Source organism: Gymnogyps californianus, chromosome 17 (assembly GCF_018139145.2).
Source record: "Gymnogyps californianus isolate 813 chromosome 17, ASM1813914v2, whole genome shotgun sequence".
Lineage (NCBI taxonomy): Eukaryota > Metazoa > Chordata > Aves > Accipitriformes > Cathartidae > Gymnogyps > Gymnogyps californianus.
The window spans coordinates 17,319,621-17,345,346 of record NC_059487.1 but is presented as its reverse complement, the minus strand read 5'-3'; the positions used below and the strand labels follow the sequence as shown (position 1 = coordinate 17,345,346).

At 69.5% G+C, this 25,726-nt stretch overlaps 1 protein-coding gene across 1 annotated transcript; it reads right to left on the bottom strand.

Annotated features, from left to right (window-relative positions):
- Positions 1–1,910: 1,910 nt before the first annotated feature.
- SLC12A5 (solute carrier family 12 member 5) lies at positions 1,911–24,334 on the bottom strand. The gene is made up of 27 exons (XM_050907123.1): positions 24,283–24,334; positions 16,660–16,754; positions 16,277–16,408; positions 15,917–16,063; positions 15,215–15,269; positions 14,023–14,153; positions 13,584–13,825; positions 13,297–13,508; positions 10,938–11,105; positions 9,797–9,895; positions 9,557–9,614; positions 8,669–8,843; positions 7,632–7,750; positions 7,191–7,289; positions 6,943–7,062; positions 6,656–6,760; positions 6,405–6,573; positions 5,233–5,428; positions 4,978–5,147; positions 4,761–4,892; positions 4,447–4,554; positions 4,149–4,271; positions 3,881–4,068; positions 3,535–3,549; positions 2,810–2,943; positions 2,163–2,273; positions 1,911–2,023 (listed from the first exon to the last, which is right to left on the bottom strand). Exons 1-26 carry the CDS (start codon positions 24,332–24,334, stop codon positions 2,182–2,184), a joined length of 3,336 nt encoding a protein of 1,111 aa, XP_050763080.1. The 3' UTR covers positions 1,911–2,023; positions 2,163–2,181.
- Between the last annotated feature and the right edge of the window lie 1,392 nt (positions 24,335–25,726).

The following is a 25,726-nucleotide window of genomic DNA, read 5'->3' as shown; positions in this document are numbered from 1 at the left end:
CGCCGGCTGCGAGGCTGCGGGTAGCGCGGCGCCTGCTGCGGTGCGGGGCGGCATTGGGGAGCGGTTTGGGGGGCTGAGGAGGCGAGCCCTTCAGCGCGGAGGCTCAGCTCTGGCCAGGGGACAAAGCACTGCTGCTTCAGGCCAGGCTGGTGCAGAGCAGCCAGCACCGCCCGGAGAGGGCAACTCTTAGCAGGCTGCACTTTGAGTGGAAGCTCAAATCTGCTGTGAAACAAGTTCAGAAAAGTCTGTGACTTCTTTTCCCTGAAAACTCTTAAGAAGCTAAATTGAGAAGAGAATGAACCTGTGACCTGGCCCTTTCCCAGGGGCTGCGAGTGGCCGGGGAAGGCTGCAGCCTCCACCACCGCTCCAGAGCACTCGGAGCGACGGATGGGCGCCTGTTTCGTGCAGGAGCAGCCCGTCTCGGCTCTCCATCCCCGCGGCCTGGTGCTAGCAGAGCCCTGCATCTCTCAGAATAGATATAGATCTCTATATATAGACTTCATCTGGTTCTATTAACATAAATATGATCACTTTAAAAATACACGTACTGTATTATGTACACTATGTACATGGGGCCGGGGCAGGCGCCAGCGGGCACCCTGACTGCCCTCAGCACCGCTTCCTGCGAGGTTCCTGGAACCATTCACATTTGTTAAAAGCTCCTCAGTTTCTCTGGCATGAGAGATGCTGGGGGGGACGACAACGCGGGGGGGGGGGGGGGGGGGGCGACCCTGCAGCTGCTGCCAAAGTTAAGATGTGTTTGAACTGTCCCGGTGCACCCTGCTGCCTGTGCGCAGGGGCTGCTTGCTGCGGTGCGGGCCGGCGGGAGGGGACAGGTTTTGGGCTGCAGCAGCCGTGTGTCTGGTGCCTGGGCCACCCTGGCTGGCCAGCTGAGGGAGAGCTGTGATGCTGGGGGGCAGTGGGACCCCTACAGCCACCCCTCGCTGCAGGGTCCGGCCCTGTCAGACCAGGCAAACAGACTTTGCATATGTTAAAACTACGCACAGATCCGGACTTTCCTACAGCCCCATGGCAGCGTCTGCAACTGCCTGGGGCCAGGGCCGGGTGAGCAGCGAAGCCCTGGGGAGCAGCAGGGAGCACAGCGGGGCATAGGGGGGGACCTGGACGCACGTGCAGGTGCTGGGACCAGCCGGGCTGGCCGGTGCTGGGGGCCTGAGAGCCCCCCTGTGCAGTGTGGCAGCGGAGCGGGGGGGAGGCTGGGCCAGGACTCCTCTGCACCCGGGCCAAGAGCAGGCTCTGGCTCACGCTGCACATGGTGGGGTCTCTGCTCAGCTCCGGACACCGCAGCTCCACGCCACGACTGTGGCACAAGCACCAGGAGAGCACCAGGGCAGAGAGAGCCTGGAGTCAGTGGGGAGGGGGACAGGGAGCACCCCCCACCCACCCCAGGCCAGGGCTCGTGCTGTCGCGGGATTGCTGCGCTCCAGCACCCGACCCCCCGCAGCTGCCCCCCACCCTCTGCCCCCTCCAAACCATCACGCTGCATCTCCGCAAGCTCAGCCCACGGCCTCCAGAGACGGGCGACGCCAAGGCAGCAGCGAGGTGGGGCTGTCCAGGCCCATCCTGGCAAGGGGCAGCCGGGGGGCAGCACCATGGGCGCTGCCGGAGGTGGGGAGAGGAGTGTCCGGTGAGGAAAGCGTGCTGGTGGCCTCTCTCTTCTCCCAGCGCCTCCATGGGGAGGCAGGGCGCGAGCGGCGGGCGGTCACAGGGCACAGGGCACAGGCGCGTCCAGCCAAGCTCCGCGCAGGGGTAGTAGCACGGTGGGGCTGGGCGCCCATCTCGGCACAGCCACCCTCCTGCCCGGCCGGGGTCTGCAAGCAGCAGTGCTGGGGCTGGCAGCGGGGCTGGCCCTGCCAGGGACGGGCGGTGGCGGCAGCGCTGGGCTCTGGTGCTCAGTCCGCGGTACACTGTATATATTTATATATAAACAAGGACAGCAGTGCTGTGATGTTGCAATGAGGAACAGCTGCTCTGGTGCTGGATGCTCCCGGAAGATCTGGTGCTGCAGTTCGAATGGAGAGATCAGGGGCACGGCCAAAGCCAGGTGAAGTTTCTGCGCACCGGCTGCCATCAGGCCTTCCCTCCTCCCCTCCAGGAGCACGGTGCAAAGGGGTGGTGGGGCTCTCAGCGTGCAGACAAACCTCTCTCATGCGCTGTGTTTCAGGAGTAGATGGTGATGACCTCCCGGCCCCCACCGCGCACCAGGAGCACTCGGTCCAGGTGCTCCGTCAGCACCTCCAGGAACTCCATGTCTGCACGGCCGTCAAGGAGGACCAACATCACACCAGAGCATGGGGACAGCCCTGCAGCATCCCTGCCCGGCCCCACGCCTGTGGAGCTGAGCCCACAGCACTGACACCCCCGCACCAGAGCCGGGAGCTGGTGGGGTCAGTCCCAAGCCAAGGGGCCGGGGGAGCCCACCCACGCTAGCACTGCACGACGGGGACCATGGCTGAGCCCGCCCCAGCAGTCAGCCGAGCCCCAGGGATCTCTGCCCGCACCCCTGTGATGTGCAGTCGTGCTCGGGCATGCGGGTGCAATGTCATGTGGCCCCACCACCCGTCCTGCGTGCGCCAGCTCTGCCGGACAGGCAGGCTGGTGCCAACGACGGCTGTCGGACCCAGCCGGGGGCAGGAGGTGTGGGGGGTCCAGGCTCAGGCGCTAGACCTGTGCCCTTGGCACTCGTCTGCAAGATCCATCAGCCTTGGAGGAGTTGCGGCCCCCTGGCCCCCCTGTGGAAAGAGGTCTTGGCACCAGCCCTGAGGCAGCGGCCCCGCGGGAAGGATACAGTTCTCGTCCCCTTTCCTGTTGCGGGGAGGCCCTGGCATGTTCAGCAGGACCAGCTTGGCGTCCTGGGACTTCTTCACTATCACCTCGTTGAGCTTCACGGCCGTGTGCATCCTCCGCACGTTGGACTGGTTCCTGGGGGCGACAGCATGTGTGGGCCCAGGGATGGGCACAGCCAGCCTCCGGCCCCACACCAGACCCAAGGGGCCACAGGGTGGGCTGGCCTCCTGCCCCAGAGGGGTCTGGGGCTGGGCTGCGACACGAGCTCGGGGTGCAGCACGCTTTGCCTGGCATGGTCGCTGGTGACACTGAGCCCACACAGCGGCCATGAGCTGCAGGGCCACGCACGGTGCCCGTGGGCAGCAGCACACCGCGGCTGCTCGGGGCCAAGCCATGTGGGAGCGAGCAGGAGCAGACGGTGCGAGTGTCACCGCAGGTGCCCAAGCCCAGGCTGGCAGGAAGCTGCCGGCAGCGTAACAGGGCAGACGGGGAGCACGTGGCGCGGGCACTGCACGGCGCGCAGAGTCTGCACAGGGGCTGGCAGCCGCGGCCCCCGCACACCGCCCGGGTGAGCCGTCTAGCACTGCGCCGGCAGCAGCTGTCATGGCACACCGAGCTGCCCTCGTGCATGGGGGCAACCCCAATGGCTCTGGGCGCGTTGCCCCACAAGCAGCAGCCCAGCTCCCCCCGCCCTGGGACCCGGCACCCAGCCAAAGCCAGACTTACAGGTTCTCCCACTCCCTGCCAGGAGCACGATGGGGCCGGGGGGAGAGAAAGAGAGAGAGAGAGAAGAGGTGAGCGCCGGGTGTGCACCGCGAGTCCCCGCAGTGCATGCTGCCTGGGCGCCCCATCCCTTGCCAGTGCAGGTCTCCGCAGGGACCCCTCCCCACCTCCCACCCAGCCCCTCCGCAGGGGCGAGCTCAGGGCACCCGGGCTGCTGGACCCCCTCCTCAGAGCAAGGACCGAGCTGGTGCTGCCGGGGCCCCGCCTGCACCCGCCTGGCCGGGGCGGGCAGGGATGGCCGGGGATGCAGGGCGCAGGTGGGACAGGGTGGCAGCATGTGGGGCCGTACGGCTTCATGTTGAAGAAGTCCTTGATGCCCTCAGGGCTGACAGGGCTCTTGCTCTTGTTCTTCTCAGCGACAGACTTCTCCTTGGTCCAGGTGAGATGCACCTTCTCAGGGGCCGTCTCCACCTCGTCGCCGGGGGACTGGGAGCTGCTGGAGAAGGTGGTGGCGTTTTTGTCGTGGATGAGCTGGACCTGCAGAGAGGAGAGGGGGACGGTGGGCAGGGGCCAGGGCCAGCCGCCTGCCCAGGCCCTGTCCTGGCACAGCCCCTCACCTCCTCCTCCGGCTTCTCCTCGCCGTCGCCCACCTGCTCCTCAGGGACGCTCAGGCGCAGGCGCGTGTTGGCTGGGTTCTTGCGCCGGATGGAGCCACGGGACTCGTCCGTGATGCTCTGGATCTGTGCAGGACGGGATCAGCCAGGGGAGCGGGGCAGAAGAGGGCTTGGCCAGGCAGACCCCAGCCTGCAGCCCCGGCTCCCCAGCAAGACGAGTGCACAGAGCTGTGGGGCAGCTCAGTCGGCAGCACAGCCACCACGGGGGCCAGATCCCACCCAGGCTGTCCTGCTGCCTCACCTCCCGCTCCCGCTCGTTCTTGGTGAGGTGCATTTGCTTGAGGATCTGGGAGCGCTGCTCCATCACCAGCGTCTTCTCGTAGGTGTAGGCGGAGATGTCGCTCTCGTGCTGTGGGGGGAACAGGAGAAACCGCGGGGCAGGGTGAGCTGCACTCACTGCTCCCAGCCTGGCCCTGCATGTCTCCGTGGATCTATGTGTCCCCATGGTGCTGCGTGTCCCCCCCGTGGTGCTGTGTCCCCCCCATGGCAGGGTCTGTCTGGCTCTCCCACGCACAGCATCCCAGACTGCGGCACATGCCCCATCCCAGCACTCACCATCTCCACCACCTCCACCTCCGCGGTGATGCGCAGGTGGTACAGGAACGTGGTCAGGTCCTTCTTCATCTGGATGCTGTTGTCGTCCATCTGTGCCACCGTGAAGATACGCATCTTGCACTTGCGCCAGACCTGCAAGGGAGGACAGCATGAGCACGGCTCGGCGGGGACGGCCCTGGCCCCGGCCCCCTGCCCCACACTGCGGGGCCTGAGCTACCTTGTGGTGCCGCAGGAGGAAGGGCAGCAGCATGAGCATCCCCCCGTCATGGACAATCCACCACACATCGATGTGGCCCTCTGAGAACCGCTCCTGGTTGCCCGGGAACATGGCGACATTCTTGGCCACCAGCAAGGCCAGGTGCCCGGCCGTGGTCTCTCGCACCAGCTCTGGGAGGGGAAGGGCCACGTCAGCCGGGGCGGCTCGCAGCCCCCCCCCCTCAGCCTGGCAGCACCGGCCCTCCATGGTGCCTACCGATGAAGTTCCTCCAGGTCTGGTGGTCCTCCTTCTGGCGCCAGCTGCGGGGCCAGCCCACCAGCACCGTGTTGTGCTGCAGCCCCCCGAGCCCGCTGGACTGGATGAGGTGGGACATGCCGTCCCGCAGGTTGGAGGAGATCACCACCTGGCAAAAGCCCTTCACCTTCTCGGCTTCCATCAGGCGGCGGATGGACTAGCGGCGGGAGAGGGAGGTCAGAGACCGCAGGGCCCGGGGATGGGCGCCTGCCGCAGGCACGGCAGCCGCCAGCCCCGGCAGCGGCACCCTGGCCAGGCAGGGTGCGGGGTGTAGGGTGCAGGGTGTAGTGTGCGGGGTGTGGGGTACAGGGTGCAGGGTGTGGGTGCAGGGTGTAGGGTGCAGGTCCCTGCGGGGTGCCCAGGTCTCCATGCCCCACGGCAGGCCAATGGCTCCGGGCCGGGAGGGGTGAGGCCCAGCGGTGAGTGGAGCTGGCACGCAGCTCTGCGCCATGCTGAGCGGAGGGTGTCCCCGTGCCAGGGCTCTGATGGGCGGCGGAGCAGCAATTAGAGTTATTTACTCAGAGAAATTATAACATGTCTGCATGGGAGAGAAACTGTTTGCTTCCGAGGGCTTAATCTCATTAATGTGCCGCCCGGCTGGTGTGGAGGTGTGCGGGGGTGGGGAGGGCTCTCGCTCCGGCAGGGAAAGGCTCCCATCTCCCACCCTGTGTGGCACCGGGGCCGCGGGGGCCATGGGGGCTGCGGGGGCTGTGGGGAAGGTTGAGGCGGTGGCGGCTGCGGGGGCTGCAGGGCAGCTGAGGGGCTGCTCAGCCCAGCAGCACAGCAGCCCCTGGCCGGGTGCTGGGCTGGGCCGTGCCATGCCGTGCCATGCCATGCCGTGCCAAGCCCTGCAGCAGCTGGCCAAGACTGGGACCAGTGCCCAGCTGGTGTCAGTGTCTCTGGCGTCTGGGGGGGTAGGGGTCCGGAGCTCCCCGCGGTGCCCTGAGCACCGGTGAACCGTGGAGACTCTGGGCTCTGCCCGGTGCCACCCCGGTGCTCTCCCGGCCTGCCGGGGCCGCCAGCCTGGCCACGGGGCAGAATTGCCCCTGGGTTCTTGGGGACGGCCATGGGCACCCACTGCTGGCAGAGCCCGACCTGGCGCAGGCAGCAGCCCTGGCGCAGGAAGCTCTCACCTCCTCTGCCCTCTGCGCCTGTGGGTGGTTGTCCAGAAAGGTCCCTTCCAGCACGGAGGCCACGATGGTGAGGCCCTTGCCAGCCTTGAGCTGTGATGTGAAGGACAGGAGCTGCGGGTGCACCACGTTCTGCTCCTGATCCCCACGGACCAGGACCAGCAGCTGCGGCCTGGAAGGATGGTCCTGCAGTCAGCGCCTGCGCCCTGGCCGGCCCCGGCCCCCCCGGCCCCCGGTCCCCGGCCCAGCCTCACCTCCAGTTCTTGGTGTGCGGGGGCCCCTCCTCCAGCCGCAGCAGGGCGTAGCGGGCCGCGCTCAGGGACAGCCCCCGGATCCCGTCGCCCCACTCCTTCTCCGCCCTGCGGGAACCGGCAGCACGTAAGGGATGCCCACAGCTCCGGCCATGGACTACCACGCCGGAGCATCCTGGGACGAGCAGCCCGGGGGAGCTGAGCAGCCCGCGCCAAGGGCCGAGGGGCCGAGGGGCCAAGGGGCGGCTGTCAGCGCTGGCCAGGGTCTGCAGCACCACGGCCGCCCTTACCCGCGGTATTCGATGTATTTGTAGATGAGGCCGGCGATCAGCATGGCGACCAGCGCGTAGTACCAGGAGCAGATGAACATCAGCGCCAGGCAGAGGCTCATGCCCAGGAAAGACAGGGTCCTGTGGAGAGCACTGTGTCGTCAGCGCGCCCCAGCCCCTGCAGTGGTGCAGGGGTTCCCGGCCCGGGGGGGGTGGCAGGACACCCCATCCCGTCCATTCCTGTCCCATCCCATCCTGTCCCAGCTCACCAGTGGTAGTAGCGGAAGCGGGGCCGCCAGTTGGGTGTCCGCAGCAGCGTCTGCACCGCACATGCCAGGTTGACGAACATGTAGCACATGAGGAAAAACCTGCAGGAGAGAGCGTGAAGCTGAGCCGGGCATGCCGGGCTGGACAGGGGCCGCAGCGGGACCCCACTGCACCTCCCGGCCCCAGGGTGGCCAGCGCTGGAGCGGGCCCCACGGACAGACAGGGGAGCTGGGGTCGCGGAGCAACCAGACCCCAACGCTGGCCAAGGAAGGGCTCTGGGCTCCCTGCGGTGCTCCCCCCTTCCTGGGCAGGGGCCGGGGCGGCACGGGTGTCCCCCCTCCGAGGAGCAGAGACCCGCACACGTCACCCGCCTGGCCGGGGTGAGGGGGCACGGGCCCGCCCGCCGCTCGCGAAGGTGCGGGTGGACAGAGCATGCTGCCTACATGGAGAGGATGGGAGCCACCTCGTCCAGGGAGGCGATCAGGATCCCGATCTCGCAGATGCAGGCCGTGAGCAGCAGGGCCCACGTCGGCTCCCCGTTGGCTTTGCCGTGGCCGAAGACCTGGGAGTGGAGGGGGGAGAGGAGAGCGTCAGGGCTCTGCAACGCCGGCAACGCGTGGCCCTGGGTGAGGGTCCTCGACACAGCCCGACGGGGCCGGACCCTCCCATGTGCCCAGCTCTGGCCGGGAGCAGAGACTGGGTGCACTGGGGCCGAACAAGCACTGCCGTGAGCTGGCGCACATCCTGAGCCTGGTCCTGCTGGGGGAGCGGTCCCAGGGCTGGCGGGACTGGCTCCCGCTGCCGGTACAGCCCCGTTTCCGGAAGACCCCGCAGCCCTCCCTGCACCGAGAGCAGCCCCTGTCCCCCTGGGACCCCCACCGAGGGACGAGCCCCAGCTCAGCCCGGCCACAGCCACCGTGGAGTCGGGCACACCATGCCCGGGATGGACACGCTGCCAGTGGAGAGCAGCTCCTCCTGCAGCTGCAGGGACGTGGGGGGGGGTCTGGGCACAAGGGCGGGGGCCAGGGGCGCGTGTCCGGACGCATTAGAGGGTGTGGGTGGCGCGAGCGAGCGCGAGCTTGGGCTGGGGCTGGCAGGGTGAAGGAGGGAGGATAAAATTAGCCCGCTCTTCCCTGGGGGGAGCTGTCGGGTTGGATTTGGAGAGATGAGGTTGTGAGAACGCGTCTTCAGAGAGCACATAAAATATGAAGCGGCACGGCAGCGGGGGGAGGGGATCCTGACCTTTCCCAGCACTCTCCTCCCACCAACACCGCAGTCAAACCCATCAAGACTGACCGCCGCTGCAACGGTGCCAGTGCCGGCAGGACGAGGGCAGGGCAGCCAGGTTGCTCCGGCAGGCAGCGGTGCTGGCAGGAGGCAGCGTGGGCAGCGTGGGTGCCTGCTGGTCTCCCATGCTGGTGGGAGCCGTGGCCACAGTGGGTGCTCGGGGCTGGCAGTGCTGGGCTCGGGGGATGCCTACCCTGAGGAAGGGCACAATCCCGTCCCTGGAGATGGCTTGCAGGAGGCGGGGGGCTCCGGTGAGGCTCTGCAGCCCAGCCCCACACGTGGAGAAGAAGGAGCCGATGACAATGACCCACGGGGATGGCCATGCCAGGGTGCCAACCACCAGGTTCCCGTTGACAGCTTCACCAAACCTGTGGGGCACCAGCATCACCTGCGGCTCCGTTCCATGGCTGAGCCCTGAGAGCGCCAGCGCCGCGGCGGCACAACCCAGCCCCCGGGCAGGTCGGGCACCAAGGGACACCGCCGTGGGGGGGACGGGACAGGACCGGGGAAGGGTCCTGCCGTGGCTGCTGATGGCCCCCACCCTCCTCGGGGGGCGAGCAAGGGAGCAGGGTCTCAGGTAGCTGGGGGTCTGTCCCCATCCCCTGGGGGGACGAGGGGCAGGTGTGGGACGGGGGCTCCCCATCCCCTGTGCCAGGAGGAGGCCGATTAAGGCTGCGTGCGGTTGGATCCCATTTCTGTTGGTGCTGGCGACCCAGAAGTGTCACCTGCCGCGTGCAGCGAGCTGGGCTGCCCCAGTTACACAGGCAGCGCAGGCAGCCCTGCCTGTTGACAAACAAGCGCGCTGCCTGCAGCCCTGGAGCGGGAGGAAGGGCTGCGGATGTGCAGCAAAACATGGCCAGGGCACACACAAGCCCTCAACGCCTGTTACAAGCTCGGGCCCCCCGAGAGCCCCCCCCACCCTGGCGCTCTCACTCCAGTGCCACCCCGTCTGCCCAGTGTGTCCCGGCTGCAGCCCCCCCGCCACGCCCTCACCCCCCCTGGGGCTGCCCCTTCCCCAGCCCATTCCTGGGGGCTGCCGGGCTCCCCCCACGCCTGCCCTGCACAGCCCTGGGACACTCACTTGTCGCGCAGGACGACCCCCTCGATGCATGCCCCGAAGAGGACGACGGAGCTGATATCTGCCGGGTGGTCAAGGAGAGCCAGGGGGATGTGGAGTCCTGCCCACCTGCCCATCCCCTGCCAGAGGGGCGCCGGGACCCCCATCCCAGCCCAGCAGGGCACCCCAGTGGGTCAGCCCCACACAGCAAGCCCACCCGCCCTCAGCCCCATGGCCCACGCTCAGGCGAGCCCTGAAGGATACAGACCGCAGAGGTGGTGGCGATGGCTAGGATGGTGCCCGTGGGGATGGACTTCTGGGCGTCCCGTAGGTCTCCGGAGCGGTTGGAGCCAGCCATGATGCCTGGGGAAAGAGGGGACGGCGCCACGGTGGGCAGAGCGGCAGCCCTTGCCCGTCCCGGCTGGCAGGACAGTTCATGTTGGGCACTGCGTGAGCCCTGGGTGCGGCAGGGCACCGGCTCGGCGGTGTGCCAGGATGGGGAGCGGGCACACAGCTGGCAGCAGAGCAGGCACTGCTGTGGCTCGGGGCCCCCAGCCCGCTCTCCCTGTCCCTGCAGCACTTCCCCCTCAAGCCGCAGTCTGAGGCCACTCAAGGATTAGGCTCAAAACGCTCTTAAGTGACTCGTTTCATTAGGCCTTAATTAGCTCAAGCAGGGACAGTGACTGCAGCAGTGACAGGGACAGGGTCCAGCCCCAGCGCTGCTCTGGGAAGGCAGGAGGCCAGGCTGGGACACGGATGGCACCAGCAGGTCCGGCACAGCCTGAGGGACGACCCGCGCTCCTGCTGTGGCAGCAGCCAGGGTGGCTGTCCCACCGCGCCCGGCAAGGCAGGACCCTGCAGCCAGGACACGGCAACTTGTAGCTCAGCCCGTGTCACTGAGGGGACATGCACCACACAAAAACCGGGACCTGCCGGTAAGTGGGCACTGGGTGGGAGGGCAGCAGGGTCCGTGCGCCGAGCGGTGTTGCAGGGCCCGTCCGGCTGCCAGGACCCCTGCAGCGCCAGACCCCACCAGCGATCGCCATGCCCGGGACAGCCCTGGGGGGTCCCACCAACTCTGGCACCAGCAGAGCTGCAGGTGGGACCTGGCGGCTGCGCCCCGCGGCAGCTCCGCAGCGGGACTGGGGTGGGGGGGGGCTCCTCCACCCCCAGGGAGCTATAAATACTGGAGCCGCGGGACGTCAGTGCAGCGCCGAGCGGCACCGTCAGATCTGGAGCGTGGGTGGCTGCGTGGGAGGCGCAGGCTGCGAGCCACCCCCGCGTCGCCGCCGCCGCACCCAGCACGGGGGGCAGGCGCACGTGGGGCTCCACGGGAGCACGCCCGGTGGCACGTGTGCCAGCCGGTGCCCCGTGGCACGCGAGCGGGGCCGGCAGCGGCTCCCACCTGTGACCGAGGGGAAGTAGATGCCGACGAGCAGGGTGAAGTAGGAGGTCATGTCGCTGAAGACGTAGGGCTGGTCCATGTCCACCGGGGTGTCGGGGGGGCTCACAGAGGGCAGCCCCCGCTTCTCCACGATCACGCCCTTGGTCAGGTATGAGCTCCAGAGGTTCTCTGCGAGGAGGCAGGAGGCCGGGCAGCGCGGCCGGTGTGAGGAGGTACCAGAGAGCCACCTGCACCCAGCACAGCACCCTCCCGCCCCGCAGCCCAAAGGGACGGAGCACAGGGGCGTCCCGTGCTGCCCCCTCCCACCCTGGCCTCACTAAGCAGCTGGCACGGCCACCAGCCGGGGCTGCTGGCATCCAGCGGGCGAGGGATGGGGCGTCCCCAGCCTGTCATGGATGTGCAGAAACACCCGGCCTGGGGACAGGCCCAGCAGTGCAGGTGGGTGACCAGAGCAGGTCTGTCCTGCCGCTGGCATCGTCCCCACAAGATACTGGAGCAGCTGACATGGGATTGCAGTAGCAAATAATTAAGAGGGTAATATAATTAATGCTGATCAACACAGGTTTAAGGAAAGTGGATCGTGTCAAAGTAACTTGATAATGTTTTTGATGGGATTACGAGTGCGGGGCTGATGTAACAGGCTTAGTGTCTCTCCGCGTGCTGCCTTGGCTGCAGATCGCGGTGAGAAACTGGAGCAGCAGAGAGCAGCCAGCGCCTGGGCATGGCAGGGAGAAGCCAACAGCCCTCGGCACAGCATTGCAAAGGGGCTGCTGAGTGGGTCCAAAGGGGCCCCACAGGGACCAGCCCTCAGCACCCAGCGCTGAGCACCCCTCCCCGGCTGCGTGACCTCCCCTGACTGCTCTCAGGTGACAGACGGGGCTGGCAGCCCCCACTGACACAGCCCTGCCCGGCTTGTCCTCCTGGAAAGGCATGTTTCTCCCCGCAGGGAGACCCAGCGCCTGGGGCACAGCCAGCCCCGGCCACCTCTGCCGGGGCCACACGGTGACACCCCATCTCGAGACGCTGCCAGCCCGATCACCCTCACCACCAGCCACCCCAGAGCTGGGTCCTGGCTCTGCCCCGGACACCCCAGATGCAGGAGCATTTGCCATCTGCTGCCCTGACAAAGACCGGCTGGGCCGGGTGGGGGGTCCGCGTCCCCTGCCCGGCAGGACAGTCGCCAGCAGGAGCAGGCTGTACCCAGCAGCCAGGGACTCCTTATCTGCCCCACGAGACCTCAGCGTGGGACGCCATCAGGAGCCTCCCGAACACCCAGCCAACACGCTCCACCACATCGCCATGACGCGGCCCGGCAGCCGCAGCCCGGGTGCCCCAGTCCCTGCCCTGCTCCGTGGGACCTGCCAGAGACAGAGCTGCCACAAGCTCACCGCATGCACCCGGCGTGCTGCACAGCCAGCACAGCCACCACCCCGACACCCAGCCTGGCACCGCAGGAGCACCCAGCCCGGCTGCTGCACCGGGGAAGGGCTGATCCTGCTTGCGGCTCCGCGGGCAGGGAAGCCCAATGGGGTGCTGCACTCCTAAGCCCTGACACCCGCCCCGGCGTGGGAGCACCCAGAGCACGACCTGCTGGCACGGCACTGCGGAGCAGGGGTCTGCAAACGCCCTCTGAGCGTGCCATTGAGCATCGGCCTCCGCCGCCCACTGCGGACTGTGAGCACCTGGCAAATGTACCAGCAGCTCTGGAAAAACAGGTCAAAAGTGGCTCCTCCCAGCAAATTCATGAGTTTTTCTGTGGCCCTGGCCACTCTCCCGGCACGGCTGCGGCCGCAGCAGCAAAGTGCCCCCGAGGGGCGATCGCTCCTCGCGAAACCTCAGATCGATACCAGCCTTTCCAAAGGCCAAGAGGAAGCAGAGGGAGGATTTATTCCTCCCCAGCCTTTGGGCATCCTTCGGAGCCGTCCTGCTGTGGTCTGGCTGGCACAGACCACATGCAGATGGCCGCAGCGGCCAGCTCGGTTGCATGGTGCAGGAGTCTGTCCCACTGCCCGGTGCGGCGTGAGCGCAGCTCACTGTGCCCGAGGGGCAGAGCAGCCCGTGGCAGGGATCGCCCACGCACCCCCTCACCTGGACCCGGCACTGCCCACCCAGCCCCACAATGTCTGCCTGGCATGCCCAAGGGGCCGGCCGCCCGGCTGTGTGACAGCCCCCTGCGGCACTGGCCCCTCCACCAACTGGGCCAGCGGAACTGCCCAGCAGGCACGGCCACTGCCCCACCACGGCTCCCCTGTGGCTTGTCCTGTGCCTCTGTCCCCGTGCCCACATCCCGATGCCTCCATCCCCCCTCCTTCATCCCTGTGCCTCCATCCCTGTGCCTCCGTTCCCGTGCTGTGCCCACCTTGGATGAGGCCGCTGGCGGCGCCAGGGATGCCCTCGATCTCGGTCACGTTGTTCATGGTGAAGTACTCGTCACAGGTGGCGTTGAGGAAGCGGGAGGTGCAGAAGAGCTCCCAGAGCTTGGAGCCCACCGTCTCGTTCCCCTCCACCACCATCTTGGTGCAGAGGTCGAAGCCATGGCGCGAGAGGGTCCTGTTGCCCAGGAGGCAGATCCTGGAGGGGGCAGGCACTCAGCCGTGCGCCTGCGCGCCCTGGCCCCACCGCAGCCCCGCGGGACGCCGTACTCACGGGAAGCTTGGCGGGTCGAAAGCCGACTTGATGACACCGGCGTAGATGGCGAGGATGGAGAGGATGACACAGCCCAGGAAGACCAGGGCAAACTTGTTGACGTACTTGACCCCCACGAACACCACGGTGGCCATGCAGGTCAGCACGCAGGTGCCGTACACGCGCATGTTGTTGAGCATTGCGGCCGCCTCCCCACTGGCATCCTCTGCCTTGAAGATGGCCATGGCCGGGAAGATGTAGGCCTGGGAGAGAGTCACGGCATCACCACCTGGCTAACAGCCCTGGGGAGGGGACCCTGGGAAGGGTCCCTCGACCCCACTGCAAAGCTTCAGCTCTGTGACGGGCCACAAGGAGTGGGCAGCACGGGCAGGCAAGGGCAGAGCTGCCCTGCCAGGACCTGAGCCCTTGGCACCACGTGGGGGAAGGACCAGGCACTTACCAGCAGGATTTCGATGGTACCCAGGATGTACATGGCGCCGGCAAAGGTGGTGCCCAGGTAGAAGCAGAGCCCCACAGCCCCACCAAATTCAGGTCCCAGGGAGCGCGAGATCATGTAGTAGGAACCACCCGCTGCCGGAGAGAGCAAAGGTGGGTCCCAGCCAGACCCCAGAGGCACTCCCAGCCCTGCCAGGCGTCCCGGAGGGCAGGATGGAGCCGGGGCAGCCCTGGACCCCGCTCCAGCACAGAGCAGGACGCAGTCCCCAGGGCCCCGGAGCAGTGGGAGCGACCGCGCTGGCAGAGCCATTCCCCAGGAGCCCAGCAGCCAAGTGTGATGGCCGCGGGGACACGTGTCCCCTAGGATGCCAGACAGGCGCTGGAGCCCCAGGGACGTGGGCCATGCCCTGCTCCGTCCTCCCAGAGGAGCCCTTAGAGCTGAGCTGCCGGGATCGATGGTCCCACTGCGGCAGCAGGATGATAAATAGCTTTAATTACACCCTGCGCTGGGGCTGTCAGTGCCGTGCCCAGCCTGGTGGACCAGCCGGGCCGGCGCAGCTCGCCCGCTCCCTGTGGCTCTGCAGGGCTGGGCATGCTCTGGGGGAGGCAGCCCAGGGGCACCCGCACGGCCAGACCCCGCCGGTGCCTCCCCGGGAGTAGAGACCGCACACAGCAGTGTCCTCGCGTCTGGCCTGGCTCGGGGAGGCCGGTGGGAGAGGCTGCCCCGCCACCCAGCCCACGGTGCCCGGCACGCCCGGCTCCCCATCCTCCTGCCAGCATGTCTCCCTGGCTCCCCCACGGCCTCGCCAGTCTGGCGGAGGGAGGAGCCGCGGCTGGCGGCTCTCGCTGCCATCTGCACCTTGCGGCTCTGGGGATGGGTGGCAGCTCCGGCTCCGCGCTCCCCCCGGGCCATGGGGAACCCGCGCGGGCTGGTGGCAGAAGGCTGGGGAGCAGCTGGCGGCAACGTCTGCCCTCCCGTGAACATCCGCCCTCCCGTGCGCGGCGCAGGGCAGCCCCAGAGCTCAGCCGGCACGGCCCAAGGAGCGGGACGGCCTCGGGGAATGCTCTCTGGGAAAAGCCCTTTGCCACACTCAGCCCGGCCCTTCTGGGGCACGGGGGTCCCCACAGGCACCCGACCCAGCAGGGACTCAGCTTCCCTCACCCCGGCACACACACAGACACGGGCTCGGCTCTACCTGGCACCACACCGTTGGTGGCGATTGCGCTCATGGAAATGGCCGTCAGCATTGTCTGCAGGAAGAAACACAGCGTTGGCACCTGGCAGAGCTCCCTCCTCGCTGGGGCAGAGGGACAGGGGAGAGGGAAGGGAGAGCTGGGGCCATGCTGGGACACAGGGCTCCCTGGGGCCATGCTGAGACGTGCCGCAGGGCCGGCATGCCCCGGGGAGAGCCGGATGGGTGGGTGGATGGATGGATGGGCAGGCAGGGTTGCTGGCCGGCAGCGCAGGTGGGGGGCTGAGCCCCTTGGAGGGACCGGCAGCGCCACGAGGGGTGGGGGCTCCCCAGGCTGCCCAGGACGCTGCCCGTGTTCAGCCCCGCCAGCCTCTGCCCTGGGATCACTGTCCTGGCGGAATGGCTCACCGCAGCACGGCATGCAGGGCCAGGGCAGGGGACCCCCTGCCACATCCCCCCCGCATGGCAGCTATGATCTGGGTCGCCATTTGAGCACCGTTCTGCTGCTGATTGATTCCTTTGGGAAGCTGAAGGCTTCTCCTTGCTGTAATTGGGGCAGGAACAGGGGCAGGGACACGGGCAGGGCAGGGGCATGGGCAGGGCAGGACAGGGTGGGCTGGCAGCTAGTGCACCTCTCCACAGCCCGGCCAGCCCGGCTGGTGACCCCCAGACCCCGGGCAAGGCCAGCGGGGGTCCGTCACTTACGCAGGAGCAGCAGAGGAAGACCATGCAGAAGGACTCCATGATGCCGGCGATCCCCACCACCCAGGTGAGGCGCAGGAAGAGAATGACCCCAAAGATGTTCTGGAGGCAGGGCAGGTAGACGCCCATGAAGGTGCCCATCCGCGGGGCCTGCCGAGAGAGCGGGCAGCCATCAGGGCTCATCGACCTGGCTGGCAGAGGAGCGAGGGGTCCCGCTCCTCCTGCAACACAGCCAGGGACCCCGGGTGAAACCGTGGCCCCGGCAGGGGCCGAGGGACCTGGCTGTCCCCAGGGCAGCCCGTGGCCCGGCACTGCACAGGCAGGCACCGGGAGAAGGGGCTGCGTCCCACCCGCGTCCCTCACCTGCACCGGCTTCTTCTTGCCCCCGTCATTGTTCTCGGCCTCCTCGTGCTCCCGGCTGCCCTGCGGCAGGTTGGTGTAGTTGGCCAGCCCGCTCAGCAGGGACGAGACCATGGGGCTGGTGTCCATCTCCTCCTGCAGAGAGCAGAGCCCCAAGCTGTGAGGACAGTCCTTCAGGACCCCAGCCAGCCCCGGGACCCAGGGACTTCACCAGATGCCACCCCATCGCCCGCCCTGCCAGGCATGGCTGCAGCAGCTGGGGGACCCTGGCCTGGGGGTCCAGCATGTCCCAGTGCCCAGGGCGTGGGTCGGGGTGCTGTGGGACAGCTGCCCAGCTTGGCCCCCTCCCCAAGGACCCTCCCTGCCCCGCCGCCCGCACGCCCTACCTCGAAGAGGGCCATGTTCTTGCCATCATACTCTTTGCCCTTCTCCAGGTCCGTGCTGTTGATGAAGGGACTGCTCTCCTTGGGATTGCCATCGCCTGCAGAGACACCGCCGGGTCAGCCAGGCAGCCCCTGCCCCAGCCCGCGCTGGGAGAGCATCCACCCCACGGGGCTGCCACTGCGAGGGGTTGTGGCTGCACCCCAGCTCCCATGGGAGGGCTGCCGGGGCCATGGGCACCATGCTCGCGTGCGATCCCAGGACAGGCGATGGCAGCCGCTGCATCCCAGCCACCAGCATCGCCTCCCACACCACGCATGGGCAGGAGCCGCCCATTCCCAGGAGCCATGTGCTGCCCTGCCCGGCCGGGCCGGCGCGCGGACCCGCCGGAGCGCATCCACGCAGTGAGGTGAGCGGTGTGGATCCAGGGGGAACCCTCCCGGCGGGACGGCTGGCAGCAATAACTCATGGCGTGGGGCGCCCGTGGGTGAGCACACTGGGGCTGCCCGCAGTGCTGCGTCTGCAGGGGCAGCTGCTCAGCGTGCCACCGCGGAGGGGGACGGTCCCGGCGCGGTGCCTGGGAGTGGGGCGAGTGGCCAGATGTCTGGTACTGCTCCCTGACGTGCACCACAGGAGCAGGGGCCATGGCCTCACCGGCTGTGCCGCAAGGCGGGGAGGCATCCGGTGATGCCACCACCGAGGGCAGGTGCTGCTGCTCTGCCCGGGGCAGCAGAGCCGCCTGCAGCGGTGCAGAGCCCGCAGAGCTGCTGGGACAGGGCCGCGACTGCTCGCTGCATTAACGACCTCATGCAGAAGAAACCTGGAGTCGGCTTAATAGCAAGGAAAACAGCCGAGCTGCAGAGCAGCAGAAATAAATCAGGCTGGAAATGGAGCGGCAGCGAGGACGGTGCCGCCGGAGCAGCGCGGCCCTGAGCGGAGGCCCAGAGGGGAGGGGGGCAGGGACTGCACGGGGCTGGGGAGCCAAAGGACATGGTGCTGGGCAGAGCGGCTCGGCAGGCGACGGAGCCTGCGGCACAAGGAAACCCAGGCAGCCGGGCGGGAGGAGAGGGGCTCCCCGCCACGCACCCATCCCCACCACCATGGCCCCGCAGCCAGGGCAATCGCACTGCCGGCGGCAGCAGCACCACGGGGCAGGCTGCCTGCACGGGCAGGGTTACAGACCTGCTCCGCACCCCAGGCCCGGGGCGAGAGCGAGAGCCGTCCCCTCCGCCGGCGTTGAGCACAGAGCCTGGGAGCGCCGAGGGGCACGGGGACGGTGCAGCCACCCATGCACCGCGGCATGCCCCGGGACAGACCCCGCGACCGTTCGGAGCAGCCCGGTCCTTTGAAGACCGCCTGCCTCCTGCCAGTTGACTCATATTCGGGATCCTGGGAGCCGGTTTGCCTGCGTGCAGTGGTGATTCACCATCTGCAATTTCCCCGGCAGATGCAGCACTCCTGGCTGACCGAGAGGTGAAGCCCTGAGCGCCACAGGTGATGCCGACCCGTGGGCTGGCCCCCCACCTCCCGCCGGTCCCCAGGCTCCTCCGGCTTGGGGCAGTGGGGCAGCAGCGTCCCTGACGGTGCAGCCAAACTGTGGGGCAGAGCCCGCAGGCTCCTCCAGCGCAGGAATGGCCGTGGTGGCAGCACCAGGACACCCCAGCCCATGGGTCTGGCTGGCCTCACTCCGGAGCCCCCTCGGACGCACACCCGGTGCCACGCGCGGCACCGCCAGCACGTACCCTGCCCCCTGTCCCCCACCAAAGGGTGCGCGGGGGGTTCCCAGTGCGGACCCAACATGCTCCTTGCTCCGGTTTGGTCTAAAGCGCTGCACCCAGCGCTCATTAGGTAACAGCGGCAGCGTGGGCTGGCACCCACCTGCTTGCCACGGCTCCCACCCACCCGCACCGGCTCCGGGGACCACGCGGACATGAGACGTCCACCACGCCAACAGGGACGCCCTCCAGGCCGACGGTGGAGCCCATCCCCAGCACTGGGGCGTGAGGGTGCAGGACCGGGGGTGTCCGGATCCCACCTCCCCCCCTTGGGACCGAGCGGGGCCGGGCGGTGCCTCGGGGGCACGGGGGTGGGGGCAGCCTTGGCAGGGGGGCCGTGCTCGCAGCCCAGTGAGGCCCTGGGACCCCACAGGGAGAGCGGAGCCCGCGGGAGCCTCGCCTCACCGCCTGGTACCCAGCCGACGACATCACCGTGCTGGTTTCCATGGCAACGGCGAGCCATGGCCGCCTCGGCTCCCGCTCTTATGTAACGGCACAGGAGGCCGGACGCCGGCCCCGCACAGCACCCGCACCCCAGCCCACCAGCACCTCCCGGACAGCACGGCCGGGCCCCCCAGCCCCATCCCACCCCGACCCCACGGGACTGGCACTGCCCAGCTCCGCACAACAGATGCCAGCAGCACTCCAGGGTGCCCACGCTCCCACCCGCCAGCACCACAGCAGCACCCAAACCTCCCAGTCCCTCCACCCCCAGCCCGGGGCGCCGCCCCTCTCCAGCACCAGGACCACGGCCCTGTGCTGGCATCGCCCAGGCTGCCAGGGCCGGCCTGGGGCACAGGAGCCCCTTGCCTGGTGGTACTGCTGGGAGGACCGGCACCAGGAGAGGCCCCAGGTTGGCAGGAGGTGGGGCACGGGGATGTGCATGTGGCACTGGCATCCCCGGGGCATGGCTCGGGGAGACCCCCGGCCCCCCGCCTCACCCCTGGCCCCGCAGGCTGGAAGGAGTTAAGTGCCAGGGTCCCAGGTGACAATGCACTCCCTGCTCCTGCCGGAGACCATTTTGCCGCAGAGGGGCTGGTGCAGCCTCTCCCCGGCAGCTGCCACAGGATTTGTGGTCTGTGCAGGCAGAGGCAGGCAGGGGCACCGCAGCCCATCCCGGGCAGGGCCCACCCCGGCCCCCACCCACCACCGCCACGGCCAGTCCCTGCCCGGTGGCACCGAGGGGGGGACACCTCCGGCCATGGGGACACGCAGGACGCTGCCAGGTCCCCCCAGCGCCTGCCGGGCCTGCCCATGCCCGGCTCCCCCAGCGCAGCCCGGGGACGCGCAGCACCGGGGCAGGAGTGCAGGATGGGGCTGGGCAGCGCCGAGGCCGGGCAGCCCGGTGCGGGAAAGTCAGCGTGAGCGGAGCAGAGCCGAGCCGTGCCAGGCTTCGATCCCGGCGCTCAGCCGCCCCCCTCCCCAGGGATCACTCAACATGAATCGGCCTTTTAATTTGCTGCGGCGGCTGGAAGGGCTCGCGGCGGGATTGCTGGCAGGAACCCACAGCCCCGCTGTGGGCACCGTGCAGTCCTGCTCGCGGCAGGGGTTACCACCTGCCCTGCCTGCCCAGGGCATCCCAAAGGCAGCCCCGCTGCCTGCCCTGGGAGCCCGGGGCCCGCAGAGCCGAGAGACCATCCCTGCACCCCCGGGAGCTCACTCACCCCACAGGGTGGCACTCGGGCTGCAGCACCAGCCACAATTTGATCTCCTAATGGCTTTTGACTCAGCCTTAAATTGGGTTGGGAAGCGTCATGTCTCTTATCCCAAATCCTCCCTAATCGCTTTACATGGCGCAGGGCACCGAGCGCTGGCTGGGGGGAGCCCAGGCACCCAAACCCTATGGGCCAATTAACCAGAGCTGCTGCTGGGGCTGCTGCCCACTCCCGCCCGGCCGCGGCCAGCCCGTCCCCTCCACGGCACACCGCGAGGGCCGGCTCCCTCGCGGCCGTCGCACACAGCGAGCCCTGGCCAGGGACATCGGATGCTGGGGCTGCAGCGCCAGCCGGGAGGAGCAGCAGGGGGATGTGGCGGGTGCAGCCCCGGCCCCACACTCCCCCTGTGCCTCCGTTTGTGCTCCTGCAGCACCCCAGGGCTCGCCGGGTGCTGGCACAGGGGTGCTGACAGTTCAGGGACCCCCTGTGCAGGTCTGGCCCCTGGCCCCTCCTGTGCCGCCCCCCCACGGGGCTCCCACCCACACCCCACACTGGTCCCACCAGCCCCAGGGGCAGCGGCAGTGCGGCGGCTGTTCACGGTGCCCGGGGACGCCACGGGGCTCCCCTGGGGGCACACAGGGCACCTTGACTTTTGCCAGAGTGTTCGATGGCACCGGCTGGTGAGCAGCCTCCTCCCGCTCCCCAGGGCTCTGCCCGCAGCCAGCAGCAAGGGGCACCCCAGGGTGACCCCAGCAGCCCGGCGAGCACACGGGTGAGCACGTGGCCCTGGCTGATGTCCCCATCTGCTGCCGTTTCGCAGGAGCTGCTGGCCGGGGAGGCCACGGTGCTGTTCTGTCACCCCCGGCCATCAAGGGGACTCGGCCGCACATCCACTGGGCTGGCCCTGGGCTGCTGGCCTGGGGGTGTCTAAGGCAAATGGGGATGGCCAAGGGGCCCTTACGGTGGCTGGCATCTCTGCTCCCACCCAGGCTTCCTTCTCCCCTGAGCAAGGGTATCTGCCAGCTGCCCCGGCTAGGGTAACCCTCAGAGGGGCCACAGAGCCCCTGTGGCCCCCACCGAGGCAGAGACCACCCTGTCCAGCCACGGCTCCGGTGGCCAGAGCAGCGCTGGCTTGTGCTGGCAGGGCATGCAGCAGTGCCGGCTCCCGGCTGCAGCACGGCGGTGGGGTAGAGTGGGGTGGGATGGGGTGGGGAGAGGTGGGATGCACCCCCCGCCCCGGGGCTGCGCTTTGCCCCTCTAGCCGGCAGGCACACTGAGTGGCCTTTTGGGCTGGATTCTTTCACTGCCTGACCCAAATTGGACCAACTGCTACTTCAGACCTATCCTCTTCCTTCCTAAACCCGGGATTATCCTCCCTTTGATCAGCCGGCCCTGCAGGCGCAGGATTTCCAGCACAGGCGCTTTGGCTGGCTGCGTTTAAACAGCTTCCCAGATTCTCTGACAGCCCGAGCCCTGCCTTGGAAATGGCCATGGACACAAGCTCCAGCAAAGCCTCCTGGCCCCGGGTCTCCCCTCCTTGGGCAGCCCAGTGCCTCCAGGCTGGAGCACCGGCACGGCAGCCTGCAGCGGAGCTGGGTCTGACATTTCCACACCCCAAACAGAGCGGTGCAAGCTGCCAGCCTGGACACTGCAGGCAGCAGCCCTGCCTGCTCCCCTGCTCCCCACCACCTCCCCAGAGGGTCTGCCACTGACCCAGCCCTCGCCGGGCTGCCAGGGCTGGAGCCCTTCCAGCCCTTGTCACGAGGCTCTCGCAGGCTGTCCAGAGCAGGGACCTGCAGCGGGGATGCTGCTCGGCCTTTCCGACAGAAATGGCCTAAGTGGCACCCAGGGCTTCAGCAGCTCTGCTGGGCTCGGCAAGTCGCCGGCCGGCCAGTGCTGGAGCAGCCGGGATGCAATGGGGGGGGGGGGGGCCCGCTGGCATGCAACAGCTCTGCCAGCCCCCCAGGGCATCCACGGTCCCTGCAGACAGATCCCACGCAGGGAGCTTAGTGCAGCCCTCGGTGGGGGGGGCAATCCCACCCCCTCGCAGGAGCCACCCTTGGCACAGGTATGGGGGGCTCTGCCGTGCCCCTCCCTGCAGATGCTCCCCTGCTCTCCCAAGCCCCCCAGGGCCCCCGCCACCTCCAGCCCCGCACCCGCCGGCCCACAGGGCACCGTCTCGCCAGGCCCAGCTGCAGGGACAGTCTGCCTGGTCCATCTGTAGTGGCACCGTGTCCAGCCCTCCCGCCAGACCCCAGCAAGGCAGAAGTGCCTGCCACCGCACCACCGGCACTGCTGTGATGGAAACACAGGGAGCGGGATAGATCCTGGTGCTGCAAAGGGCAAGGGGAGGGCAAAGGCCCAGGGAAGGACACGGCCGGGGGCCAGCGCGGCTCCCCCCAGCCCGGCAAGGTGCCCCCAGAAGACTCCTGCCAGCCCTGACCTTGAGTGGAGCTGTGAATAAACAAGCAAATAAACAGGCTCAGGTTGGCGGAGCAGAGCGAACACCAAAAGCCTCGTCGCGGCTGTGCCCAGAGCCTCACTGCAGGCAGCCGGGGACTTCTGCAGCGACTGCCAGAGCCGGCTGTCCCCTCCTGGCTGCGGCTTTCAGCAGACCCCGCGAGGGGACCTGGTGGGGGGCTGGGGGGAGTCAGAGAGGCACTGCAGTTCCCCTCGGGCACATGGCTGCATTTCCCTGGCTCCAACCCATCCCTGTGCCCGACAGAAACACCTGCAGGAGAGGGTGCTGCACTGGCCCAGCTGCCTGGGCTCCTGGGGCCGGACATGGCCCTGCAGCGGCCCAAGGACCCTCCGCAGCAGCTCGGCTGTTGGCGGGTGCCCCGGGGAGAGCTCAGGCCAAAGCGCCAGCAGTCACACAGCTGCTGCCAGGGCCTGGTGGCCTCACCGCCCGCGAGGCTGCAGCCCCGGCCCCTCGCCCGCAGCTCGCAGCGGCCCTGCCCGCCTGCACTGCACCGGGGCTGCAGCATGCCGGCACGGCATGGGATGGCACAGCTTGGACCGGAGTGGAAGGGCACGGCACGGGCTAGGCCGAGCGGACCTGCTCGGCTTGGCTCGGCACAGCTCGGCACGGCATGGCACGGCAGGGCTCGGCTTGGCACAGCTCGGCACGGCATGGCACAGCAGGGCTCGGCATGGCACGGCAGGGCTCGGCTTGGCACAGCTCGGCACGGCATGGCACGGCAGGGCTCGGCTTGGCACAGCTCGGCACGGCGTGGCACGGCAGGGCTCGGCTCGGCGCTGCGGAGCGCAGCGGCCCCGGCCCCAGCGGCTCCCGCCGGCCCCGGCGCAGGGCCCCGGCGGCCGCTTCAGCACCGCGGACAGCGGCGGCGGCGGCGGCCCCGGGGGACGGCGGATGGGGTGGGGGGGGGCGGCGGGGAGGGGGGGGCGGCAGCAGGGAGGGGATGGGGGGGCGGCTGCCGGGGATGGGGGGGCGGCAGCAGGGATGAAGGAGGCGGTAGGGAGCGATGGGGGGGCGGCAGCCGGAGGTGGGGGGCGGCAGTAGGGAGAGCTGTGGGGGGGGCGGCAGCGGGGATGTGGGAGGAGGTAGGGAGGGATGGGGAGGAGGTAGGAGGGATGGGGGGGGGCGGCAGCCGGAGGGGGGAGACGGTAGGGAGAGATGGGGAGGAGGTAGCGGGGGGGGGGGGACGGGACGGGACCCCTGCGGGGGTCCCGGGCGGGCGAGAGCGGGCCGGTGCAGCGGCCGCCGGGGGCTGCCCAGGAGACGGCGGGGGCCGGCGCCCGGCGGGATCGCCCGGAGCGCAGCCCGCAGCCCCCGCCGGGGAGGAGGCTCCCCGGCAAGCCCCGGGCACGGCTCGGCCCCGCCGCGGCCGCCGCTCCAGCCGCGCCGCCGTTTCCCGGGACTGCCGCAGCGGCGGGAGCGGAGCCGGGGCTGCGCGGAGGCGCCGGCAGCGGGAGCGGGAGCAGCCCCGCACCGCCCGCACCGCCCGCCGCAGCCCCGCGGGGCCGCGGACCAAGAGCCGCCGTCGCGGCCGGTGCCGGTGCCGCTGCCGCCCGCCTGCCCCGCGGCGGGGTCCGGCGCCCGCGGCACCCCCAGCCTTCGCGGCCCCCGGGCTCCGCGCCGCCTCCGCCACCCGCTCGGCGCCGAGCCCCCGTCCCCCCAGCCCGGCAGGGCCGGCCGCCCCGGGCTTCCCCCGGTCCCCCGGCCCCGGTCCCTCACCTTGGCTGGCGCCGCCGTCGCCGTCCTCGCAGTCGGCCAGGTTGTTCAGCATGGCGCCGGCTGCCCGCGGCCGCACGCTGCTGCCCGGGAGCTGCGAGCGCCGCGCTCCGCAGCCAGCCGCGTCCCCGCGCCGCCCCCCGCCGCCGCCGCCGGTGGGAGGGGGCTGCAGTGCGGAGGCGCCCGGGCTCACGGCGCGCTGCTGCCGGCGGAGCCCAGCCCGGCCGCTCGCTTCATCACGTATGCAGCAGGCATTGCCCCCGCCGCTGTGGGGAGGGGAGCAGCGGCTGGCAGGGGCGAGGCGGGGGAGGGCGCGGAGCGGAGCGCACGCCGCCTCCCGGCTGAGCCAGGCTCGGGGAGGGGGGGGGGGGGGGGAACTAGGGCACGGCAGCGCTGCGGGCCCCGGCTGGCGCGGGCGGGACGGCCCCGCACCCCGCACCGGCCCCCGCACCCCGCCACCAGCGCCTGCACCGGCCCCTGCACCCTGAACCGGCCCCTGCACCCTGCAACGGCCCCCGCACCTTGCACCGGCCCCCGCACCCCGCCGCCAGCCCCTGCACCGGCCCCTGTACCCTGCACCGGCCCCTGCACCCTGAACTGGCCCCTGCACCCTGCAACGGCCCCCGCACCTCGCACCGGCCCCCGCACCCCGCTGCCAGCCCCTGCACCGGCCTCTGCACCCTGCACCGGCCCCTGCACCCTGAACCGGCCCCTGCACCCTGCAACGGCCCCTGCACCCCGCACCGGCCCCTGCACCCTGAACTGGCCCCGCACCCCGCACCGGCCCCTGCACCCCGCCGCCAGCGCCTGCACCGGCCCCTGCACCCTGAACCGGCCCCTGCACACTGCACCAGCCCCCGCACCCCACACCTCGCACCGGCCCCCGGTGCAGCCCCGGGACCTGGCACCCATCTCGGGGTGTGCAGTGGGGCAGACCCTGCACCTGTGGGACCGACGCATCCCTGTGGGACGCTGAGGTCTGGGGTCAGGGCAAGCCCCTGCCCGGGCAGCCCTGGCCCCTGCCTGCAGCGAGGCCAGCGGTGGGCAGCTCCCGGGTGGGGCAGTGCCAGCCACGCTGAGGACCCTTCTGCAGGCAGCAGGGCCCTGGCCGGGGCGAAGCCCCCCCACCCCAGCAGCAGGACCGGCCTACAGCCACCATCATCCAAGGGCACCCGGGGGGAGGAGGGGGATGGCCAGACCACCCAGCAGCGGGGCCAGGGGTCCGGCAGAGGCTGCCGACCCCGCTCTGCCTAGCCAGGCTGCAGCAGCACTGCAGAGCGGGAAACACTGCCCACAGATGGGAGCGGGCTTGGCGGGGGTCACACCGTGCCCAGGAACACCCTGGCACAGCCCCCCCAAGACCTGCAGCGTGGCAGGTCCAGGGCTGACCCTGGAGAAGGGCTGCGAAGGGGCTGACCCCCCCTCGGGCCCTGCTGCCCTCTGCAGA

What these genes read in the sequence shown, in the direction of transcription:
- SLC12A5 (XM_050907123.1), bottom strand. Translation starts at nt 24,334, where the DNA reads ATGCTGAACAACCTGGCCGACTGCGAGGACGGCGACGGCGGCGCCAGC. An exon ending in TTCGACCCGCCAAGCTTCCC is followed by an intron (nt 13,509 to 13,583) that starts GTGAGTACGGCG and finishes TGCCCCCTCCAG; the next exon opens with GATCTGCCTCCTGGGCAACA. An exon ending in CGCTTCCGCTACTACCACTG is followed by an intron (nt 7,063 to 7,190) that starts GTGAGCTGGGAC and finishes TGCTCTCCACAG; the next exon opens with GACCCTGTCTTTCCTGGGCA.